This window comes from Cygnus atratus, chromosome 5 (assembly GCF_013377495.2).
Source record: "Cygnus atratus isolate AKBS03 ecotype Queensland, Australia chromosome 5, CAtr_DNAZoo_HiC_assembly, whole genome shotgun sequence".
NCBI lineage: Eukaryota > Metazoa > Chordata > Aves > Anseriformes > Anatidae > Cygnus > Cygnus atratus.
Genome location: NC_066366.1, coordinates 63318977 through 63333209, shown reverse-complemented (window position 1 = coordinate 63333209; position 14233 = coordinate 63318977). Strand labels below are relative to the sequence as shown.

The window sequence follows — 14233 nt, the reverse complement described above, 5'->3', positions numbered from 1 at the left end:
GGCCTCTGCTGACACCAGAGCATCCCCCAGATCTCCCCGCACACAGGGCAAGGAATTGGATCCAGCCGAGGTGACAGGGAGTCCCTTCCCGGGCCTGGCACTCATCCCAAGATGCTGCAAACAAGACGACAGCCCAAAGAACACCCCCGGCCTGTTCCCACATTCACCCACCACCGTAAAACTGGTCTGTTGGTTGAAGACCAGCTCCACACGCAGGCTGGGAATCTATGCAGGAGGGCATCGAGACACACAGGCTTCCACAGCACCTGCACTGCTGCGGCCGGCCTGAAGGAATTGCACTGCTTCCTATCCAAGCATACCAAGCAGATTTATTTTTTCTAGCCTCAGGCCAAGTTCAAAAGATGGTGTTCTACCTAAACCTTTGCAAATTCCTCTCGGAGCCTCTGGTAATCACAGATTTTATCTGATGCATAATCCAGCGCAATTTAGTGTTTCTTCCTACACTCCAAACCTCACATAAACTCTATTTCAGCAATTAGAGGTTCATCTCTTTCAAAGCAAAGGTATCAGTACCTCCTGCATGGCTTCAAATAGGCAACATTATTTCCCCACAGAAAAACATGTATTAGTTGTTTGCTATTAAAGCAGAGTCCTTGAAGAGTACTTTGATTTTGCCTGTTCTTTCGGGGAATCAGCAGCTCTTTATAAATCATTTTGCTTCCAAATAAATTTGAGCTTCACATCTGTGCGCCTTCAGAGCCCATAACCGTCAGCTTTAGGAAGAAAAAAAAAATGCAATTTTCACAATGAGCTCAGGAAATTCAAGGTTTTGGCACCTAGTGTTCTCTGTATATTGGGCAATAAATACCTAGCTAAGGCAGGAGTAAGGTAAAGAGGTGTTGCAGTTTCTACTACACCACCTTCCCACTAGACTTAAAAGATGGGAGCAGTAGAACAGGAAAAAGGCAGGACCATTTAAGGAGTTTAGAAAATTACCAAGTGACAATTTAGGTGTTTTAATGTGTGCAGAGTAATTCAAAAACATCTTTCACTTTTGTTTTCACGTAGGAAGCTCCTTTTCAATTGGATTCCTTAGTTATTTGGTACGGAGCGTTTTTATTACGATTTTCCATCACACAGCTAACCCAGCTGCTAGGGCACTGGGCTGCCAGGCCCAGAGCCCCAGCATAATTCAGTGCTGTGCCCCACCACCCACACAGGGCAGAGAAAGGAGGTGCCCAAGGGCATCTCACCACCAGGAGGGAGCTTTGCTCAGGGGACGCGGGCTAATCCACAGCTGCCAAACAGACTTGAGTGTCTCTCTGCAGCTCTGAGCTCTCAGACTTGCACCTTGGCCAGCACCATTTTGCATCTTCACCTATATCGCGTTTGACTGAAATTTTACACTATGTCAGGTGTGTATGACATGATGACAGAATAAAAACGAGAAGCATCTTTCACAGTAAGAAGAGATGTGTCTGGATACACAGCCCCAGCTGCTGGCAATGTCAGTAAATTTTCCTTAACATCGTTCCTTGGCAGAGGTTTGGTGTCAGGCTGCTGCTCCATCACCATGCGGAGGGGTTCATGCCCCGGGACGTGGCCAGGTGGGTAACTGCTTCAGGCAGAGGCACTGCACAAGTGCAGCACCCATGTCAGCCCAGAGCAACCTGCTGAGAAAGCAGCTTTTACACCACAGCTCCCAGCTCTCTGCTGAGGGCCCAAGAGCAGAGGCCAGTAACAGCAGCAAAGCTGGCCGTTTTCTTGCTTTCTTGAAACAGAACAAATCTAAGATTGTAGCATTAGCTAAAATAACATTTAACAAAAGACTTACCCTTCCAATGAGTCCCCTTGACATAAGAAATTCAGTAACCGGTTATAAAAAAACAGCTAGCGGATTATCAGAGCCACGTTGAAGCCAAACAAATGCACCCCGTAGGATTCACCTATGTCTTAGCTGAAACTGGAAAATCAATCACCAGAGGAACTTTTTTTTTTAGCATACAAACCGAGCTTTACACTGGGAAGTTTCCAGCCAAGACCCTGGGATTTCATCATTCCTGGCTCAAAGAGCAGGATGAGCCCCGCAGCACGCCCTGGCTGTTCCTTGTCCACCAAACCCAGGCCTTCAGCAGCAGAGCTGAGCCATCACAGCCTGCAGGGTGACCCAGGACCCACATCCCTGTGCTGTAGGATCTGCAAAAAGGAACAGCTCACTCCTGTTTCAGTGCCCTTCTTGCCCCACACTGCCTCAAGGTTCCCCCCTCTCTGGGTCTCCACTTTGACCACTCTCAGGACTCCTCCTGCCCTCTCAGCCTTTCCCAGCTTATTTTGATCCTCAGACATCATCCTCTCAGGCTACAGCTGGCCAGCATCTTCATGCAGGACAGTCTGTGTGGCATTTTGAGGACCAGTGCATGATTAAAACAGACTGAACGCATTTCTGCAAGATTCTGTAACATGCTGTTGCCTCAAAGCAAAGGGAAGATGGAAATCCTCTAGGCCAGACAGCCCCATATAGCTACCTTTCTATTTTTGTATCAGGCTTTAACTATTAATTGATCTTGGTTAGTATCCCCTGTCTATCCATTCCTCCCCTGTCGTTCACTGAAGGTTTAATCCCCTTGCAATGAAGATAACATAACTCTTCAGATAATAGCAATACCTTCTTCCAGGGGAAAAAATGTGCTAACCCAGCTGGTTGCTTTAACTCACTTTTGGTGTTACTTACCAAGTAGTGAAGCAAGTTTCAAACTAGTTTCAGGTAATTCCTAAACCGCTGGCACCAACTAACCACTGCAGCACATGCTGCTGTGCCAGTTTAACTGCACAGTTAGGAAAAAAGTAAACAAGCTCCATGCTGCTGCTGGTGCCAGCCTGCAGCTTCACCCCCACAGCCCTTCAGCTTTTGCTGTAAACACACCTGAGACCCCTGCGCAGCTTCCCGCAGGTTCCTTGTGGGAAGTTTGACATTAAAGTTCACCAAAGGCCACCAGCTGTGACATCAGGCATGCCTGTTTGCCTGACAGGTCTATGCTGAGCTCATCCCCGTGGCATCTATCAGATTTTTCTGTGCTTCCATCACTGCATAAACCTAAAGAGGAACTGTGACAGGACGCAGCCATGCTTCAGCTCTGAGAGGTACTCACAGAGGATAAGGGTCCGGGTACGCTGCTCTGTGCACCTCAGGAGCGAGGCTTTAACACATGGAATAGATACTCCAGCCACTGGCACTAGAATTTGTTCCCGCTCCCCCCCAAACCCTACCCCACTTTGTTCTGTGACATTTAATAGCCACTGGACTGAAAAAAAAAAAAAAAGGCAAGGATTCCCAAACTAAATTCAGAGCACCCAATCGGAAGTGCTCCATTTGCCATTTCAGGTATAATTAGACTTGACTGGTCAGTAATCTCATGCAAAGTAACTTCAGGAGCAACGGTTAAAAAACCAACCTGGATAGGACAGCCCCAACAGACGCTTTTAATCCCCTTAAAGGTAAATAGAAGGCATAACTCCAGGCCTCTGACATGCCTGAGTGCTCCTTAGCCCAACTCTTCAACCCCATGATATCAGAATCTTCAGGTGGCTGGATACTTCAGAACGCACCAGATGAAGCAAAAGATGTGTGGTTCCAACCATATATAAGCCCCTACTAATTCAGCTCCTTAATTCAGTGTGGGGATGTTCAGACTATCCAGCACATCTCACACAGGCCTCAGCCCAGCACGTACCTGCCCTGCCCACAGGCTATTTCTGGCTCAAGACCTACACACTGTTGCCCCTCTGCTGCTGTTCTGATGGTAACTGTTAATTCCGCACTGCTTCCCACACCCTGAAGCCTTAGACCTTTTATGATGGTGGCACACAGGCAGGAAGTTACAGCTCTGCACCACAGTACCGAATCACGAGCCCTTTGTGCACAGCATGCCAACCTCTCACCCCAGGAACTCTGGTGGTGCTGCCAGCAGCCTGCCGGACCATTCACTCACTCACCAGTCATTTCAAGTGGCCCATACCACAGCCCCCCTTGCAAATCTGAGCAGAGGCAAGTTTTCTCTGGAAAGGGGAACCCTACCCTCACCAAACATTGTGTATGAACTGTAAGGTGTATGAACTGTAAGTGATAATAAATTTTTGGCACAATCAGTAGCGTTTACATGACTCAAGGACACCCCTCCACTTCTAAGTTACCTAGATGGGGTACACAAGTGTTCACACTGCATGTAAGAAAACGTACCAACCCAAACCAGTGGTGCACTACCCAAAGAGCACATGGTTTTATGAGCAAATTGGCAGAGGGAGTTACTAAGCTGCTAAGAGCAGGCAGGCTGCTGCCTCCGGGCTCAAAAACAGGAGCATCAGCACTCAAGACCACATGGTTTTGTGGGGGTGAAGTCAGGACACCAGTACAGGATCATACAGGCCTGTCCCCAGTACAGTACCTCCAGAAGAGACCCAGTAACAGAACATAAGGCATTACAACTGTCATAGAAATCAAGTGCACACACATCAGATGGGCAGGGATACCATTTATTGAGTAAAGCTGCGCTGAGATGCTGCAGGTGGATCAGGGAGGCCTGGGTAAGCCGCAGGAGCATCTGGCGACAGCTGCATCCTCCCAGCGCTCAATCCAGCTACGAGAGGACAAGAAAGGCGTGAGACATCAGCGGGAAAAGGCACACATTTCCCTCTCTGCCCAGCCCCAGCGCTCACCTTGATGAAGCCGATATCCTTGGCGTACTGGCGGAAGCACTGCCGGCACATGTTCAGCCCGTATTTACGGATCAGGCCGTGGCGGTTGGAGCACACGCGGCTGCGAGGGGGAGAAAGCGAGAGAGAGCGGTCAGGGCGCGTAATGGCGGCGGAGGACGGGGAGGAAGGGAAGGAGGGGGGCAGACACAGGGGCCCGAGGACCCCAGCCACCCGCGGGCGCGCTCTAACCAGGACCGCGATCCCTGCCCGAACTTCCTGGGGTGGCTCCAGTAGAGCTGCTGGTGCCCCATGCTGCCCGCTGCGCGCCCGCCTGACAGAGGAAGATGGCGGCCGGCGCCTGCGCTAATCAACCCCGCGCCGCCTCCCGGCGTGCCCCGCGCCTCCTCCCCCCTTTCACTCCCCCCTCACGAAATGGCGGCGGGCGCCTGCGCAGAGAGCACCCCGCTCCCCCCCCCTCCCCTCCCCTCCGGGGCGTGACGTCAGCGGCAGGCAGGAGTGGAGTAGCGGCGGCGCAGGGCAGCGGTGGCCGGGCGCGGTGGCGCACGCCTGTAGTCCCAGCTGCTCGGGAGGCTGAGCCCGCCGGATCGCTTGAGCCCAGGAGTTCTGGGCTGCAGTGCGCTATGCCGAGCGGGCGTCCGCGCTAAGGCCGGCATCAATATGGTGAGCCTCGGGGAGCCGGGGCACACCAGGTTGCCTAAGGAGGGGTGAACCGGCCCAGGTCGGAAACGGAGCAGGTCAAAACTCCCGTGCCGGTCAGTAGCGGGATCGCGCCTGTGAATAGCCACTGCAGTGTAGCCTGGGCAACACAGAGAGACGCGGGTTCCTTTTGCCGCCCCCCCAGGCAATATTTTGCCCCAGGAGCCCCCGAAAAGCTGCCAGAAGCCCCCAGAGCACCGGCGCCCACACCGCCTCCTGCTGGACGTGCATGGACATGGCACCGCCAACCGCAGCGCCGCCGCCCGGAGGAGGCGCTGCGGAGCGGGCGGCGGCGCTGCGGTTGGCGAATTGTGTTCAATCTGAGGGAAAAATTTCTTCAGAACAAATTCATCGCAAGTCTCCTGTTGTTTAGGAAGCCGGAGCCACTAGAACGCAGGTGGCAGGCAGCAACCAGGCTGGAGGAGGAAGCCCGGAGGAAGTTATCTGGCCCTCCACTGAGGTGGTGTTTGGTCACTGCCGTCGCTGCAGGGCAGAGCTTGATGGAGCATGTCTCCTCACTCCCATGTCCTCAGCTCCCCCATGTCCCCTCACGCCCACCGTGTGCCCAGCTCCCCCCACGTCCCCTCACACCCACCATGTCTTCCATTCCCCATCTCCCTTCACACGTGCCAGGTCACCAGCTCCCTCCACGTCCCCTCACACCCCCAGCTCCCCCACGTCCCCTCACACCGCCGTCCCCTCAGCTCCCCCGCGTCCCCCCTCACCCCGGCCGCGCCGGCCGCCACCCGCAGGCGGCGCCCGCTCCCGGTACCGCTGCTGCGCCGCCCGCCGTGCCGGTAACGCCTCCCTCCCGTCCCTCCCTTCCTTTCCTTTCCCTTCCCGCCCAGGAGCCTTTCCGCCCGCTCTCCCCAGGGCCGGCAGGGCGGCGGCGATGCGGCTGCAGTGCGAGGTGGAGGTGGTCAGCCGGCTCCTGCCCTCCTGCGGGCTGCGGGGCCGCGGCCGCGGCACCAGGGCGCTGCTGTCGCTCGGCCGCCCGCCCGGCGGGGCTCGGGGCGGCTCCGTGTACCTCATGGTGTGCACGGCGCGGGACCGGGGCGGCGCTCGCTACAAGGTGCGGGGCTCGGTTCCCCTCCCTCGGTCCCCTTCCCTCCATCCCTCCTCCTTCTTCCCTCGTCCCGCCGCTGAGCGCCCGCTGTCCCCCCACAGGTGCAGGAGAACATCGAGCGGTTCTTCACCCGCTTCGTGGAGGAGGGCAAGGCCACCGTGCGCCTCCGGGAGCCCGCCGTGGATATCTGCCTCAGCAAGGTGGGTGCGGGACGGACACAGCCCACGGACCCGGACCCGGACCCGGCTGGGGCAGAAGGGGCAGCACAGGGCCCCCAGCCCTGGGAAGCTGCGCCCTGCTGGGCCCTGGCCTGATCCTCCTTCCTTCTGCCCCTGTGGGAGAAACTGGAGGGGTAGGAAAGCCCCCTCTTCCTATTAGGTCCCATGCCTATTAGTTCTCGTGCCTTTATTTTGAGAGAAACTTTTCACCTGCCTCATCCCACTTCTTGGGCTCTGGCTGCAGGTCCTATGAAGCAGGGAATTGCCCAAGTCTTCCTGATTAAAAACTGGGGAATGTGGTCGTGTTGGGGGCACGCAGCGTGCCCGCTGCCGTTCCCAAGGTGGGACGCATTCGGTGGGTCAGCAGTACAGTCACCGCCAGGCCTTGGTGCCTAGCTGAAAGCAGAACTCACCAACGCGTCCACGGCCGGTTCAAGGGGCACCTGGAAGATGTAAACATGTTTTTATTAATGCTGAACCCACCCCCCCAAAACCACAACGTTAGCATTTAGTATTTATGCTGTTGTTTTTTTATGTAGCTGTTTCACTAATCTTTATTAGCCTCGTTGCAGAAAAGGAAAGCAGGACAGATTTTCAAAACCTTGGAGTTAGGCTGTGTAAATAAAAGCTAAAAGGATTGATTTATTACTTGGAAAATCATTCTGACTTTCTGTTTCAGCTGTGATTCTTTGACCTGAAGGAGATCAGTCAATAACTTCATGGTGTTGTACTGAGCAGCAATAATCATCACTGATTAAGCTTCTTTCTCCCAAGTAAAATGTTTTCTCAGAGGGACTGAGGTGAGAGGCACGGGGTCTGTCCAAACTGCAGCTCCAGCAGGCACTGCCCCCAGTCTTGCCAGAGTGGAGCAGAGCTTGGGGCGGGCTGCAAGGTCTGCCTGAGAAACCAAGTAAATGAGTCCACACTTGGGACTGTGGCTTCCTGGAAAGAAAACAAATATGACCCGACAAGAAAGAAAGAACACTTGTTTTACTGGAATTAAGACCAACGAGTGAATATAAGTAGGTATATATATTAAGTGGTAGCCTGAGATTTTGCAGCTAGTGGGACGGTGGTGTGATAATCTGGAAATACTCTGTGTGGGAGCGAAGGCCGTGGTGGTACAGAAAGCGGCCTCAGTCTGATGAGGAGAGTGGTTCACATTGCAGGGTCAAATATAAAAGAAGCAGTACTTATCTAAATTCAACAAAATTAATTTTTTCTTGTCAGAGGCAAACGTGCAGCAAAAAAAAAGTCATGCACGTTGCATTAGATCGAAAACATTCTTGTTTTACATCCTCTGAGCATTTCTACTGGAGTGTGAAAAGTTGGACAGTTTCTCAGAACAAAGGTACGAAAGCAGGCCTGGTGTAAGAGGATCTACTAGTGGTATAAAACCAGAGAGGAGAAGGCCAGTGTCTCAGTGCTGCAAGACCTAATTTAGAGCATTTATAGGGCCTGTAAGAAAACTGTGTGCCACTGCAGGGAGTAATTTCATTAAGAACTAAATCTGCTGTTTTCTTTATGGTAATGATGTTAGGCTGAAAAGAATGTCTCCGCAGAATCTAATGAAGCAGGAGTTGGAATTTTGACCTTGTACAAAGCTGATCACAGTTGCTCCAAGGAAGCTAGATCCTCGCTTCCCATGTTGCACACAAGGCTCACCCTCATACTGTCAAGCTCCAGGAAAAAATACACTAAATTCTTCCAAATCCCGTGATTCTGTATGTCCCTCCTTAAGTGCTCTGAATCTGGAAACCCAATTTAAGATGATTGGTTATTTTTCTATTTCTATCATTTTCTATTTCTGTTAGTCTTTTATAATTTTATTACAGAAAGGCTTCTGAACTCTCAAGACAGACAAAAGCTTTGTAGAACAAGATATTTCCAGGTACGACTGTGCTGACCGCATACAACTACAGCGTAACCCGCACTCTTTGTGCTCTGCCAGGCGGTGTGATTTGCTGTGTTCAGCCCCATCAAAAACTAAGTTGAGAAACATCAGTCTGGAGCATTTAACCCTGGAGCAAAAATACTAAAGTCACTGTGCTTCGTTGGTTGGTTGGTTTGTTTGTTTTTCCCTTCAGCAGGCCTGTGCCTGCTGCACTGCATGCAAGGTCTGAAATCTGTGTAATCTCAGATTGCCTCGTCATCTTTCGTTTAACTCTGGACTTGTCAGGCAGAGCAAATTAATTTATTTTTCCAACGTCTTTTCTGTGGTCAAGAGTTCAGACTTGTGGCAGAAAATTGCTTCCTGAGCGCTTCCAGCTAATTCTTTGCTTTTTTTTTCCACATATTTGTCTTAGAATTTTTCTCAACATATAACTACAGGTTTACAGATACATTACCTTTATGTAGGTATTACAGCGGAAATTTGTTTTAAGGATCTGGAACACAAAGTACTCTTATTTTCAAGTCCCATTAACGGTGTAAGCTGATTCTAGACATCCTAGAGCATTTGGCTACAAAAAACAGGTATCTGTCGTGTCTCACGCTTCCAGAGCAAAGAGTTACTGCCTACAACTTCATTCTAACATATAATTATAATTTTACTTGGGTCTCTACAGATCTGGAGGACCTCTTCTCCTTACTTTCAAATGTATTTAGCTACTTACTTGGAAACGTGACAAATGTGCCTGTAATTAGGGGGAGTCACAGAGCTAAATGTTTTAGATTGGCTGAGATAAGGGATGTGGGCAGTCCTGGATAACAAAGGCTTTTGCTGTGCAATTTCCCCATCTCTGGAGGATTTCACACCGGGAGTTAAGAGAACAGATGTGCATGGGATAATTGAGAAGACCGATAATTAGGGTAGCAATGCAGTCAAATGCGTTTGACCTTTTTTTGCCTTTATTTGTATCGCATGAACATCTAGAAGTCTCCGGGATCATCGCTCTGTTGTGCTGCACCCTGAGGAATTTGGTGCGGAGGGAGCAGACTTCAGGTGCACAAGTGGGGTCTCAAGGCACGAGCGAGTTGCAGCTGGGAGCAGAGGGAGTGCAAACCTCTGAACTCTCAGTGCTGTGCCCAAACTCGCACGTTTGTTCTTTCCTGCAGTGAATGAGATGAATTGGGGCTGCACACGTGCATCATTTTTTTTATTTGAGAATTTCCCGTGTAGCTTAATGTCTGTCAGCTGTGTGCTGGCTTGAGAAGAGACTTGCTAGAGAGCTTAGAAATGTTTGTTCGCCTAGTGTTCCTAAAAGTCAGTGTCAGTACAACAAATGTATCACAGCTTTGCTGGTCTATTTAAAATGGAGCTTATCTGATACCGCATTAATCGACTGTGTCCCCTTACCGGCATTTTATAGTGTCCCACCTAAAGCAAAGCTGCTCTCTTATTTGCAAAAAGGGCTGCGAATAATTATCCTCTCGTTTGATGCTGGCACAGCCAAGCAGTGCTGCCTGTGGCCAGAAGCACTCGCTTAACCTGCCTTGAAGCTTTCCACCTTGCTTTACGTCAAATTCAACCTCAGCTTCCACCCTTAGCAGCTTTCAGAAGTAAACGCTTCAGACTTTAGGTCCCTGCTTTGCCTCTGTGTGTTTTCATTAACTGCCCTTTTGTCACGGTGCAGGCTAGGAACATCACAGCGCGTCGGGCTCTTTTTCTGTACTTTACGTTCAGCTGTGAGGTCTGTGCTTTGTTCCTTTTCTGAGTGACACCACGGTTCGTTCGATCTGGATTATTCAGGGAGGTCGTAACTTCTCGTTCAGACTGCGTGCCGTTTGTTCTTAAATACCACAAGCAGCACATGAACCGAACAAGCCTGAATTGTTTCCCTTTCCAGTTTCGCTGCCCTGCTGAGTTAGTGTCTCCTGATATGTGTACAAAGTAGTTCAGAAAGTTGTAGTACAGATAAGTGCAAGAATAATAAACTTGTGATTCCACGCTTGTGTTTTTCTGTAGGCAAATGCCAGCAATTTAAAGAATTTCCTTTCAGCTGTGAGACTGGCTCACCAAGGGACCGACATCAGCGCTCTCCCGCTCTCAGCTCTGGTACCAGCGAAGACTTCAGAAGTTGAAAAGCCTAAAACAAAAATGATCATAACTTCCAAAAGGGACTATCCGCTCACCAAGAACTTCCCTTATTCCCTCGAACATCTCCAGACCTCGTACTGCAAACTTGCTCGGATCGACACACGTGTGCTTTGCTTGAAGAAGCTCCGAAAACTCGACCTCAGTCATAACCACATTAAGCAGCTGCCAGCTACCATCGGTGACCTGGTCTTCCTTCAGGAGCTCAATTTGCACGACAATCACCTGGAGTCCTTCAGCAGTGCCCTGTGCAACTCCACCCTTCAGAAATCTCTCCAGTGCTTGGACCTCAGCCAAAACAAAATTAAAGCACTTCCCATTCAGTTCTGCCAGCTGCGAGAACTTGTTAATTTGAAGCTTGATGACAATGAGCTGATTAGGTTGCCATTCAAGATTGGCCAGTTAGATCATCTGCGCTTTCTGTCGGCAGCTCGAAACAAACTTCCTTTCTTGCCCAGTGATTTTAGGAAACTCTGTCTTGAGAACTTGGATCTCTTTGGGAATCCTTTTGAACAGCCTAATCCTCTTGTTCCCAACATACAGCTGAAAATACCATTGACTTTATTAGAGTGTGCTGCGAGAGCTACCGTAAATTACAGGTAAGAGTAGCATGGTGGGCACGCGTTTCGCCTACTCTGTCTCAAAGCTGTCAAGTCTAAATTTCCCTGATTTGTTTTGTCCTGTTAGTGGCAATTGCTCTTCATGAAGTTAGAGCTGCGTTGAATCCCACTTGCAGTTTAATCCCGTTATTATACAGGATAACACAGGTTCCTGTAGTAAAGTGGTGACGTGGAAGCATTTGGGGGAAGCTGTAGATGAAATGTTTTTTATCCACAAAGTGGAGGCGCTGTAAGGGAATATTCTCGTCCAGCCATGGGAAAAGAGAATCAGCCCTGTAAGCCTGAACCGCTACCAGCTCTTTAGAGTCAGGAGCTTACAGTGCAGTGGATTTTGTGGCACGGATCATGTTTTGTGTTGGGCTCTAGCTTGGAAAGTGCTCTCAAACACGGTCGCCCTTCATCTTGTGCTGACACCGAAGTGCACTAGAGCCCCGTGGGAGGTCCGTGAGCCTGTAGCTGCCCCTTCCCGTGAGAGATCAGTGCTGGCAAGAGCTGCCCTCCACCACGCACCGTGGAGCTACAGACGTGGATCCGACTGCTTCGAACGGCACCCGGCACGAGCTGAGAGGTGTTAGCAAGGTGCTGCAGGACGGCTGCTCAACGGCTGGGCCTCGTCCTGGCGCTGGCGTTACTGCTGCAGCCTCCTCCTGCCTTCGCTCTCCTCGAGCTGTTCATTCCCGTCGGCGCCGGAGCGAGGACGTTCTGTCTTAGGCAGAGAAGCCCAGCTGGGAGGTAGTTTTAAAACTACTTAACACCGGGTCAGCATCATCCTCGTCAGGCTGCTGCCTGTGACAGGGTTTTCTCCTCTCCCCTCGCACCGCTCTGCCCACGTGCCTCCGCCTGTGATTCTTCCGGTACCATCTGGTGCTACTCCCACCTTGTTTTTCTGGGTGGAAAAAGGAGCAAGAAGATGGAAGAGAGTCACGGGTACGGAAAGGTGGTGAGAGACGGCCGGGAAGTCCTCATAATCGCGTTCCTTGCCAGTGCCTGCCTTGGGGATGGGGAGTGCCCCATAATCCCGGGTTAATTGCTCGCAGGTCAGTGCTAAAGGTGTCCACAGGCATGCAGGGCACACCCTGGAAACGAGCTGAGCAACCAAGCGCTCAGGTGCAAACCTCGCGCACTCCTGACCTTGGTGATGTTAAGAGTGCAAACTCCACGCTTCCTCACATAAACTGCAGGGGTTTTGCAATTTCTGCTTTCTGCTCCAGGAGTCTCGGTACGACGAGGGGCTCCCCTTGCCCATGGGCCCGTGGTCATCAGGTGACAGCACTCGCTGGAGCAGGCCTGGCGCTGCAGCCACCCGCTGACAGCGAGACTTCCAGGCATCCCCGCAGAGTAGCACTTGGGGTCAGGAGGGTGGTTTGGGGCACTCGCTCCAGGGGGTTCTTAGCTGTCATGGATTTGCTGAGTGTAAGGGATTACACACGCGCGCACAGACACCCCAGACCTTGTCTGCCGTTAACAAAGAACAAGAAATGGGAGTGATGATAGGCTGTAAAAACCTTGCGAAGGGAAGACAACTGAGGGAAGACACGAAAGCAAACGCTTAGGAATCAATCCTCGTAGTGGCGTTCTGAGCAGGCGCCAGAGCTGGGGTTATGTACGTCCTGACCAGAAGACAGGAAGTCCTGAAATTGAGATGGTGACGAAAACAGAACCACAGGAGCCTCAGCTATGTGAGTGACGGCATGGAGAAGGCATTGGGGATGTGTAGGTGTAGCCTGGGTGTGAGTCACTCCTATTCCGCGAGTCTCGGGTGACAGCTGGGCACCGGTGGTTTCCACAGCTGGCAGGTAACAAAGCACTGCAGGGAAATTCCTCGTGCTGTACCCCAAACACTGCCACTCGGCTGCGGATTTAAACAGAAGCGATTCCTGTTCTTGTCATCGAATGCCACTGACACGATGGAGGAAAAGAGCAGTACACAGGAGAACCTGAATTCATCGTCGGCGGTGCGATGCTGCTGTACAAAGGCTCTCTGTGCGTACACGGTGCTTGTGCCGCTGCCGCTTCTCCGTGTCAGAGGGGCGAGTAAATCACGGTGCCCGGGCAGACGAGGGCTGAGCGTGGTGGTCTTCCCGGGTAACACGAGGGAAGAGCAAGTGCTCACCCGTTCCTTTCTCAATCCTCTCTTTAATTCCCTCTTTCTGTCCAATTCCCTGGCACTGCCACGCAGGCTGCTGTGACCTGTGGGAATTCCCTGCTCTCGTTGGAGCATTTTCTGGAGGTCAGATCCGTGGTACCCAGGGGTCAGGAACGTGGTTGCACGTTTTAGATGTGGGAAAGGTTTTTCTGACCGCTGCGTACGGCGCGTGTCACTGTTCGAGGTGGTTAATTGTGCAGTGAATTCACTTCTTACTCCTCTCGCCCAACAGACTCCCTTACGGCTGCCATCTCCTTCCCTCTCACCTCTGCGAAGACCTGGAGGTGGCTAAGACGTGCCAGTGCGGAGGCGCCTGCCTGAGCAGCTTCATCCAGATCACGGTGACCATGAACCTGCACCACGTAGCTCACACCGTGGTCCTGGTGGACAACATGGGAGGCACGGAAGCGCCCATCGTCTGCTACTTCTGCTCCCTAGACTGCTATTCCGAGTTCCTGGACGACGCGTACCTGCAGGGCAGCTGCGACTACTGACGGGGCAGGGGCTCGCCTGGGAGCTCTGCCCCGTGCTGGGGGGCTCGGCGCTCGCCTCCCGCCCGCTTCGGTGCCGCAGGGCAGCGGCTGCAGCCCGCGGGCGTCGGCCTGGCGGGGAGGGAGCACCGCCCCTCCACCGCCGGGCTTTCTGTGCTTGGAATAAAAAGGCGCTCGGCGTCAACCCTCCCGGTGTCCGCGTCCTTGTGCTTTGGCTCCCGGGGAGACCTGGGGGCGTCCTAGGACACGGGTTGCCCAGGACCGGCGCGTCCCGGGGCTGCTCCTC

At 52.1% G+C, this 14233-nt stretch overlaps 2 protein-coding genes across 2 annotated transcripts; one reads left to right on the top strand and one right to left on the bottom strand.

Moving 5' to 3' along the window:
* Nucleotides 1–4475: 4475 nt before the first annotated feature.
* Nucleotides 4476–5069, bottom strand: RPS29 (ribosomal protein S29). The gene is made up of 3 exons (XM_035551236.2): nt 4903–5069; nt 4675–4774; nt 4476–4595 (listed from the first exon to the last, which is right to left on the bottom strand). The coding sequence occupies exons 1-3, from the start codon at nt 4962–4964 to the stop codon at nt 4587–4589; spliced, it is 171 nt and encodes a 56-aa protein (XP_035407129.1). The 5' UTR covers nt 4965–5069; the 3' UTR covers nt 4476–4586.
* A 1126-nt stretch (nt 5070–6195) lies between these two features.
* Nucleotides 6196–14140, top strand: LRR1 (leucine rich repeat protein 1). The gene is made up of 4 exons (XM_035551406.2): nt 6196–6442; nt 6538–6636; nt 10562–11289; nt 13689–14140. Exons 1-4 carry the CDS (start codon nt 6263–6265, stop codon nt 13948–13950), a joined length of 1269 nt encoding a protein of 422 aa, XP_035407299.1. The 5' UTR covers nt 6196–6262; the 3' UTR covers nt 13951–14140.
* The last annotated feature ends 93 nt before the right edge of the window (nt 14141–14233 follow it).

Excerpts from the sequence above, each read along its gene's own strand:
- RPS29 (XM_035551236.2), bottom strand. The coding sequence starts at position 4,964 with ATGGGGCACCAGCAGCTCTACTGGAGCCACCCCAGGAAGTTCGGGCAG. Across the intron at positions 4,775-4,902 it reads GGGCAGGGATCGCGGTCCTG|CCGCGTGTGCTCCAACCGCC; the intron begins GTTAGAGCGCGC and ends TCCCCCTCGCAG.
- LRR1 (XM_035551406.2), top strand. The coding sequence starts at position 6,263 with ATGCGGCTGCAGTGCGAGGTGGAGGTGGTCAGCCGGCTCCTGCCCTCC. Across the intron at positions 6,443-6,537 it reads GGGGCGGCGCTCGCTACAAG|GTGCAGGAGAACATCGAGCG; the intron begins GTGCGGGGCTCG and ends GTCCCCCCACAG. Across the intron at positions 6,637-10,561 it reads TGGATATCTGCCTCAGCAAG|GCAAATGCCAGCAATTTAAA; the intron begins GTGGGTGCGGGA and ends GTTTTTCTGTAG.